General features: G+C 34.5%; 1 protein-coding gene across 1 annotated transcript; it reads right to left on the bottom strand.

Moving 5' to 3' along the window:
* Window positions 1–6,127: 6,127 nt before the first annotated feature.
* Window positions 6,128–8,604, bottom strand: LOC133324269 (uncharacterized protein K02A2.6-like). The gene is made up of 2 exons (XM_061533116.1): window positions 7,829–8,604; window positions 6,128–6,296 (listed from the first exon to the last, which is right to left on the bottom strand). Exons 1-2 carry the CDS (start codon window positions 8,602–8,604, stop codon window positions 6,128–6,130), a joined length of 945 nt encoding a protein of 314 aa, XP_061389100.1.
* Window positions 8,605–10,526: the final 1,922 nt, after the last annotated feature.

Genomic DNA, 10,526 nt, shown 5'->3' with positions numbered 1-10,526 from the left:
TCAACTGAATTCGCTCAAATTTGGTATATTGAGTTCGTATTGGGTAGCAAATCTTTCCACTGAAAATTATAAATATGGGTCCATATTTTCGGATAGCCCCCATATAAGGGTACCCCCCAATTTTCGGTATTTTGAGGTTCTTGAGCGCGTTTTTCAACTGAATTCGCTCAAAATTGGTATATTGAGTTCGTATTGGGTAGCAAATCTTTCCACTGAAAATTATAAATATGGGTCCATATTTTCGGATAGCCCCCATATAAGGGTACCCCCAATTTTGAGGTATTTTGGGGGGTTTGATCGCATTTTTCTACCGAATTCGCTGAAATTCGGTACTTTGAGTTCTTATTGGGTAGCAAATCTCTATACTAAAAATTATTAATATAGGTCAATTTTTTCGGGTAGCCCCCATATAAGGGCACCCCCCAATTTTCGGTATTTTAGGGTTCTTGAGCGCGGTTTTCAACCAAATTCGCTGAAATTTGGTACATTGGGTTCTTATGGGGTACCAAATCTCCCCACTAAAAATTATAAATATAGGTCCACTTTTTCCGGTAGCCCCCATATAAGAGTTCCCCCAATTTTCGCTATTTTGAGGTTCTTGAGCACGTTTTTCAACCGAATTCCCTGAAATTTGGTATTTTGTAGTCATATATGGTAACAAATTTCCCTACAAAAAATTATTAATATGCACCCCCTTTTTGGGGTAGTCCCCATATAACCCCCTTTTTTAATATTAAAATAGTTATCTGATTTGTTCCGCATTTTGAGTTTGGTTCTAAGACTCTTTTGTAATCATTTCACCTGCGGAGGATAGAGAGATAAAAAAATGAGAACGTAAGGTTCGATAATGAACTATATATGAACTAAAACCAGCATTTAGGCCTAGCTCCTGTGTGGGAGGTACCAGAAGGAGTGGACCAATATCCCCCAGCTTCGAATTTGAACTAAGCTTGGAAGAAATAATGAGATGGGCAAAGTTCGGATGAAATCTAAATTTTCTGAAACAAATTTGGTCCAAAGAAACATGGACCATGGACTAGAACCAATATTTCAATGAGACACATTTTCATCGTGTTAAAGTGTATACACCCTCATTAGCCATAAGGCTGAGGGTATAATTATCCTTTAAAAATTTCTAAAATTTTTATTATGGTTTACATAATCCGTTTTTAGAAATGTCGGTATAGGTCCACTTTTTGGTATGTTCCCTATATTTTCATTTATAGTACCTGTCAATATAACTATGGTGGAGGGTATCCAAAGTTCGGCCCGGCCGAACTTACCGCTTTTTCACTTGTTAATATTAAAATAGTTATCTGATTTGTTCCGCATTTTGAGTTTGGTTCTAAGACTCTTTTGTAATCATTTCACCTGCGGAGGATAGAGAGATAAAAAAATGAGAACGTAAGGTTCGATAATGAACTATATATGAACTAAAACCAGCATTTAGGCCTAGCTCCTGTGTGGGAGGTACCAGAAGGAGTGGACCAATATCCCCCAGCTTCGAATTTGAACTAAGCTTGGAAGAAATAATGAGATGGGCAAAGTTCGGATGAAATCTAAATTTTCTGAAACAAATTTGGTCCAAAGAAACATGGACCATGGACTAGAACCAATATTTCAATGAGACACATTTTCATCGTGTTAAAGTGTATACACCCTCATTAGCCATAAGGCTGAGGGTATAATTATCCTTTAAAAATTTCTAAAATTTTTATTATGGTTTACATAATCCGTTTTTAGAAATGTCGGTATAGGTCCACTTTTTGGTATGTTCCCTATATTTTCATTTATAGTACCTGTCAATATAACTATGGTGGAGGGTATCCAAAGTTCGGCCCGGCCGAACTTACCGCTTTTTCACTTGTTTATATTAAAATATTTATCTGATTTGTCCCGTGTGTCCGGTAGTCGTTACGGGGAATAGTCTATTTTTACCTTACAAAGATTATTTAGCCATCTATTGTTAGCATTCCGCCTTCTAAAGATATTGTGATAAAAAACTCAAATATGACGATAATGAAATATATCGGTAGACATTTAGGTATCTCCTCAATATAGTGATACCTCCTGAAGGAAAGAATTGAGATAAACAATTAAAATATTGATATACATTATCATTAATTAAGCATAGCGCTCATATTATGATATCCCCAAATATTCACTATTTCCTACACTATGTAATCAATATTGGTCCCCCTTTAGGCATACCCTTTGTAATCTAAATTACAGTAGTTGGAGGATTTTATTCTCTACCATGCGTTATCAGCATCAGCCCACTTTTTGGATCTTACAGATTTTAGGAAAACTCCCCATTAAAAATTGCTGAAGTTTGTATTTGGTGTTCATAATGGCTTACATAAATCGGTTTGTAGAATTATCGGTATATGCCCACTTTTTGGTATGTTCCCTATATTTTCATTGCATGTATCTGTCAGTATAACTTTGGTGGTGGGTATCCAAAGTTCAGCCCGGCCGAACTTAACGCTTTTTCACTTGTTTCTTCTTCAAGGCAACATTTGTAGATCAGTTGTCAGGACTCCGAATATGACGATACTACCTTCATCGTAATTTAATTGTCAATCGTATAAAATGACAAGGGCACACCGCAACAGTTGTAAAATTTACATCATTCCAACCATTTCCAAAAAAATGCATCTCACTAAAAAATCCACTACATCCAAAAAAAAATTAGCGATAACGCATTATTCACACTTAATGCATTTCACTGAGAATTAATTGTATTCAAATTAATTAGCATTGGCCGATTTTTACGGCATCGCTCGCAAACTACATCTGTTCTTAATTCGGATTGATGGCAAAATCATTTCTATGACACAAAAATGCTACTTTTATTCTACACATTGGATTAGAGAAAAAATAGACGCTATGAGATAGTTATCTATTCATTCGATACATAAATCATTAGAATGGGTGTGAATATTGATTGATTGAATGACAATGAACAGCAACGGCAACAAACATACATACATAGATCGATACGTGTTGCACTGCACCGTTTGGCATGTACCATTGGTCAGAGGGAGATACTGTGGCCAATACAAATTAATTAAGTCAGCCAGTGCCGTTGGCGACAGCGTCCAGCAACGCACACGTTTCATTTTGAATGCAAAAACGTAGCAGCAACAAAAAAGAGAATCTATAAATGCAGAACAAATGATTTTAATTAATAATGAAATCGTAATATGGACTGTTTTATTTGTTGATTTTTTGTTTGGTTTTAGTTTTTTTGTTTCATTTCGCCGTTGTTACCTGTAAAGTGTTGAAACAAATTGCAATTCATTGCAAACTAATTACTAGGTCGACAAACTGCGTCGTAACGAATAGCTTGATATTGTGTTTATTAGGGAGGGATATATTTACTTAAACGACATATTGGAAATTGAAACACTATAAACAATTTTATAGAGAAACCATTGAGCGGAGCAGTATAGTCGGACGGGGCCGACCATATGATACCCTACACAACTACCACGAAAAGCAAACTTTCGGCGGTTCTATATTTCGTGATATTTGCACCCTTTTTACCGATTATAGATCAACAACTCCACTTTCTAAGTCTTGCATATTTTTCAAAATGTTTTTTCTTGAAGTGATTTTTTCGCCATAAAATAAAAAATTTGCCACTTTAGGTTCTGGTTGATTTGACCCTCGGAATATTGACCGATCATTATCTAAACAGCCCCTCTATCTAGTTTGTCAGATCCTCTCCACCTTGTAAATATGTGATGTTCTGCATATAATAATTGCCTCTAGAGCGACTAGAAAATCTGACAAAATTAAAGTTTTCGGTTCGTTGCACCCCCTGAATGAAATCGCAACATCACCAAAAACTATAGGCGTCTCCTTGACCATAATCGGAATTTCATGTACAATTTCTAAGCGATCAGCGCGACATTTCGTCCTCTAATGGAGTAATAGTAATACTATGCACATAGCACCTTTACCTAATTACGTATAACTCCCACATCAGAGTACATACAACCATATAATTGGTATCAATTTGAAGGTCAACAACTCCTCTTGGATATATTATCAACTTCTCGGGTATATATCCCTCAGGAGCAAGTATATATGTTGTAATTTTTCACACAAAAGGCAGGGTCCATTTGACCCGCTAAATATTGACCAAACAGGTATGCTTATTCTTAGACCCGATCCTCTTCTCCATGTAAAATTTCACCATGTTCGGATCATAACTGCGGCATCTGGAGCGACCAGAAAAACCAACAAAAATTTAGTATTTGGTCCACTTCATCCTTTAAATATTAACCGATCTTTGCCAAAAACAATAGGGGTCTTCATTGGCCAGAACCCATCCTACATGCAAAATTTCGTGAAGATTGGTCCATAACTGTGGCCTGTATCGTGTTTACAAATTATAATGGACAGACGAACGGACGGACACACATGTCTAGATCGACTCAGCTAGTCGAGATATGACAATCGGCATACTTAAAGGTGGCTCGTCTTATTGGCACAAGGATTTTAATTAATTTTTGTACAACGTATTATCGTTTCCAAGCCTAGATAAAGTAGGAAGATGGGACCCATTGTAATGGACACGAATATGATTCGTAGAATGCAAATTTTTAAATGTTCTAGGCATTCAGGAGAATGGTATGAGGTAGAACGGTGGGAGCCTTTATTCCCTAGCTTCAGTCGGGTGGGGGAGTTCTTGTTCGCCTCAAAACCAAAACCATGTTTCCACTACGTCCTTATTATAGACTCCCTTATTTAGTTAATGGAAAAAAATGAAAGAAATTGAAAAAAAAAATAAAACAATATACCCCACAATAAAAAAAAACATGAATTTATACTGAAGTGCGGATATTAGTCGAAACCCTATGTTAAAATCGACTTTCAGATGATATTGAAAGGATACCCCTCTTAACCCTCGCCAACCTTTATTCTACGGGGAATTAAAATTTTATGTAGAAACCCTAATACTCTGTCACTCCTAATCTCTAACCCATTGTATGCAAGGAAACGTATAAACTGTTTAAGAATTCATATTGAACAGCATTATTTTATTCAAAACATAATGTAATAATAACATTTATATATAAAGATAAAAAAAAATTATGAAAAAATTATATATTTCTTAATAGACATAATTATAAAAATATATTCGAGATTAAATAATAATTCTTTTTAACACATATTAAGCAAATGTCTTCATTTTAATTGTAATAAAATATATTGATATTCATACATTGGTCCCTAATGGGTTAATGTATTCTTAAATAACATAATGTTCGATAAAGGTAGTGATAAAATATATCATGCTACATATTTTTTTAAGATTATATAGCAATGAGAAATAACATACAGATATGTAACACAACATGTGATATTATTTAAGAAAGAAGAGAATGCTACTCTTTTGTTAAGCTCTTACATTCGTCTGTATGTTGTTGCTCATGCTTTGTGTCTAACTCGCACTGATCAAAATAAACAAACAAAATCAATAATGTAATGTATGTATGTACACATATGTGTACATTTATTTTCGTTTTTGTTTTTGCTTACCCCTTTATCCCGTCATGCTGAAGGCCTCCACTCACGAACTGGATACGGGTGTACTCTCTTTTTCTTTCGAGAGTTTCTAGCTAATGGAGGAGAATTTTAGTTATGTGATTTTGGTTTTGTTTTGATCAATGAATCTTGTTGCTTTTCTTTTTTATCAATGAAGGTGTTTTTTTTTTACAATTATTCTTTTTTCTATTCTGATTTTTTATAATTGTAGTAAAACGTCTTAGATATTATTTGAGGTGGGGAAGTATCCTCACCTAAATTATTGGTTTATCATATTTAATGTGAAATTTGTTTCTTCTTTAGATAATTTAAATATATATGATGATGGTTTAATGAAATATACAAAATGAATAAAACATAGTTAGGATGGTACGTTATAAGTACAAAATTCACATAATTTTTGAAACAAATTTAAAGATTTTGTGTGGTTTTATCTTTATGGAATAAGAATATTTTTCGAACTTTCTGTATAAAATATCAGTATGAATTATTAATGTATTTTAGTCAACTTGATGATGTATAGTAAACTGCTTCAGATTCATTTGACCTCTATCTGGGCTTACTGTGGCTAAGTTCGACTGGAATTTGTTGAAGCTTCGGTTGTTCGCTCAAGATTTGATTTGGAGACAGGAATGATGAGTGGATTGCTCAGCTTTATACAACTGGGTACCTTCTGTTCCTTAGCATGTGGCAATTGTGTTGAAAGTTTTTGTTGTTGTGGGCTTAATCTCTGATACCTGTGTTGGAAGGTATCGGGTGTTTCTGGCGAAGTCTTCAAGCTTTGATAAAATGGAGTCCACTTGCACCGCACGAGATTTTCGCTTGATTCACAAGAATTTTGGATTTTTAGAAGAAACTCCCTTGATTGTTTGTAGCTGGTAATATGAGCGGGTTGGAGTAAATTGTCTGGCCTTGATTCTCGCCTTTTTATCATCCGATATGGAAAAATAAATATCGGTATCGGAGGTATCACTGTTAATTTTGCGATTTTTTGTGAAGAAATTGTAATTCAAACTCTGATTCTTTATATAATTTTAGATTTTTTTTTTTTTTGCTTCAGTGTGTTCTGTTTGATGGTTGAATTGAAAAGGAAGTCGCTAGGCTTAGCAGAAAATGATATTGCCTCATTTCGAGAATAATAGTTTGATGTTCAAAGCAGAATGTCAAATCTGCTAGAACGATTGCGATTGAAATCGAAATAGCACAATAGAACACAGATGGTAAGAAGAGTTGCCAATTTGAGACTAAGATATATTTTTACTCAAAAATAATTATGTAAATAGAAAATTTTAATTAAAATTATACTTTTCTAAATAAATATTATTTTTAAGTAGAAACAAAATATATAGACATATAAAACTGTCTATGAATTTTCCCTGGTGTATTTCTTTAATGGGTACTTCAATAAAGTAGGTGTACTGAACATACCTTCCGATACTTGACCTTATTGAAGTTCCGTTGTTATCGATCGAAGGCATAGACCAAAACAAAAAGTGTAAAGAACAAAACGAAAGAAATTATTAAAGTCGGAATATCTAAAAAGAAGTGCGGAAACTTTCTGTAAGCGAATTCCATATTTTTTTAACTTATTTTTGTTGATCGATCCAAATTCCAGAGGCGTATTAATGAGGAGGGATCACCTATATATGAAGGTATGGATGTCGTAAAAACCCAACATCGATATACATTTTGAGATTACCTCTCAAATACTTCATGGTCACTAGTGAGTGTTTATTTTTGTTAACATAATAAATTCATCAAATTTTAATATGTAATTTACAGAATAAATTGAAATTTGAAAGCAAAAAAATATACTGTTCCAGTCAACCCACAGACTAGTAAAAGCCAAGGAAAACACCAAGAATAGACGAAGCAGCGATCAATAATCTTGAGGAATTGTTTTGGATTATGGATATTTGTTTATCAATTGCAAATGAAAGATGTGCATAAATATTGAACAATGTTTGCTGTTTAATTATTGGTCTAAATTGTTTAGGGTTAATTGGGTAAGGCTTGTGTGGTTTTAATAATCGTCCACTACAAACCTGATAATTCAGGACACTTAGGAACTGAATTAGACGGAAAAAAGGACGAAAATCAGGTTCGTATGTCCTTACTATGGTAGGTTCCTGTATGCTTTCCATCTTCGTCTTCCAATATATAATAATGGTTACCCAATTTTTCTTTTACCCGGGCTTTTATGAAGACAGGCGAAAGTTTTGAATTGAAACTTTTTTCAAAATTGCTTTGAGCAAAGTTTCTTCTATACACAACCTGGCCGATGTTAAAGGCTCTCTGTCGTGCTCGAAGATTGTAGGTACATTGGTTTTTCTCGTAAGCTTCTTTAATATGCTTACGCAAATTTTGACGAATAAGTTGCAAATGGTCATCTCTCTGAAGATTCATGGTAGGCTCATTCAGTAACCTCAGTTTTCGCATCAATTCGTAGGATGAGGCGTGTGTTACCATGTCAAATCCATAAAGGGCATGGTAGGGGGAGCACTTTATGGCTTGGTGTACGCTATTTCGCAGAGCACAGCTAATAGCCGTCAAGTTTTGATCCCATTGCTTGTGATCATTTTTAAGGAATGCTCTAATGCCAGCGATCAACGATCGATTTACACGCTCTGAAGCATTCGATTGCGGCGAATATAAAGCCGTGTAAATGTGCTTAATGCCCAGAGATGTAAAAAATGCGTTTAATTCGTTCGCTCGGAACTGACTTCCGTTGTCGCTTACTATATACTCCGGCACCCCATATACGTGAAAGATTTGCTTTTGTAGAAATTCTTGGATTGCTGTTGCAGTAAATTTCCGCAAAGGACAAATCCAATGAAATTTGGATAGATGATCCAATACAATAAGCAATCCTATGTATCCGGATTTGCTCCTAGGATAGGGTCCTAAAATATCAATGTATAATCGCTGGAATGGACGAGATGTTTCGACTAAGTTACCCATTGGCGGTTTAAGAACTACATTTGGGGATTTTGTAGTCTTGCAAATCTCGCAGTTGCGAATATAGTCCCTAACATCTCGAACCATTCCAGGCCAGAAAAATGTTCTTCGGAGCAACTCAAGAGTCTTGCCCATTCCTGCGTGGGAAGCAACAGGAACATCATGAGCTTTCCACGCTTATACAGAGAGCCTATCCTCGGAGCATCTTTGGGGGACCATAGGATTAAATGTATATTGGAATCTATCCAAGACATTGGATATTTGCTAAATTTTCTACAAAAGCAAATCTTTCACGTTTACCAATATGAAATTTTCCGAAAAAACGAATTAAACGCATTTTTTACATCTTCATAAGCACCACTTGGTATATTCGCCGCAACACAGTTCACTGTAAATCGATCGTTGATTTGGCACGTTCGACATTCCTTAAATAACCACAAGCAATGGTTACATCATTTAACCTCTAAATAGCAAGGAAGCCATAAATATATATATGAAGCCATATGGAACACTTAACACACGCCTCATCATACGAATGATGCTGTTACTGAATGAGCCTACCATATTTCAGAGAGATGACCATTTGCAACGTAGGCTCCTCCATTTGCATAAAACCGGACAAAAATATATGACTTCGCGGACGTCAGACCTGCAGTAATATCAGGACGTTATGCAAAATCAAAGCCTTTTGAAAAAAGTTTCAATTCAAGAACTATGGTGCTCCATTTAAATAAAATTGGAGGAAACTATATATGAGTGCTACATCTAAACAGCTGAAACTTTTTTCCGTCTATTCAGTTCCTAAGTGTCCTGAATTATCAGGTTTGTAGTGGACGACAATTAAAGATACAGGGATCTTAGCAATTGAATCATATCAAATGAGAATACAAAGCAATCTACACCAATTAGGTTAATATTTATTAAACGAATTTATTAGGGGTACATCAGGAATCCAATCCACAACTGATTATGGATGGCTGCATAAAGTATCGTCGCCTCTGTTCGTATGTTGGTTCACTGGTAGCATATCTTGGCTTTCACAATTCTCAATTTTTCTGTAAATTGCATATTAAAAATTTTATGAATCTATTATATTAACAAAAATAAACACTCACTAGTGACCATGAAGTATTTGAGAGCTAATCTCAAAATATATATTGATGTTGGGTGTTTACGGCATCCATACCTTCATATATAGGTGATCCCTCCTCATTAATACGTCTCTGGAATTTGGATCGACCAACAAAAATAATTGTAAAAAAATATGGAATTCGTTTACCGAAAATGTCCGCACTTCTTTTTAGATATTTGACTTTAATAATTTCTTTCGCTTTGTTCTTTACACTTCTTTTTTGTTTTGGTCTATGACTTCAATCGATAACAACGGAACCTCAATCAGGTCAAGTATCGGAAGGTATGTTCAGTACACCTGCTTGACTGAGGTACCCATTAAGGAACTACACTAGGGAAAATTTCATAGACAGTTTTTATTTATCTATATATTTTTTTCTATTTAAAAAAAATATATATATTTAGAAAAATATAATTTTAATTAAAATTTTTTATTTTCTTAATTATTTTTAATTAAAAATATATTTTATTATCAAATTGGCAACCCTTTTTTATCATCAGTGTTTTAGTGTGCTATTTCGATTTCAATCACAATCGTTCTAGCAGATTTGACATTCTGCTTTGAACATCAAACTATTATTCTATGAGGCAATATCATTTTCTGCTAAGCCTAGCGACTTCCTTTTTAATTCAACCTTCGAACACTAAAGTCGTAAAGTTTCAAAGACATTAAAGTTGTAAAGTTTCACAATTATCTAAAGAATCAGAACTTGAATTACAAATTTTTCATAAAAAATTGCAAAAGTAAAAGTGGTACATCCGATACAAACATTTATTTTCTAAATCGGATGATAAAAAGCGGCAAAATAACGCCAGACCACATACTCCAACTCGCCCATATTACCAGCTACAAACAACATTGGCAAAATCTAGTTGGA

Source organism: Musca vetustissima, unplaced genomic scaffold, assembly GCF_032173495.1.
Source record: "Musca vetustissima isolate MV318-11 ecotype Yass unplaced genomic scaffold, APGP_CSIRO_Mvet_v1 utg138048, whole genome shotgun sequence".
Lineage (NCBI taxonomy): Eukaryota > Metazoa > Arthropoda > Insecta > Diptera > Muscidae > Musca > Musca vetustissima.
The sequence above is the reverse complement of the archived record's forward strand: the minus strand, read 5'-3'. Positions and strand labels throughout refer to the sequence as shown.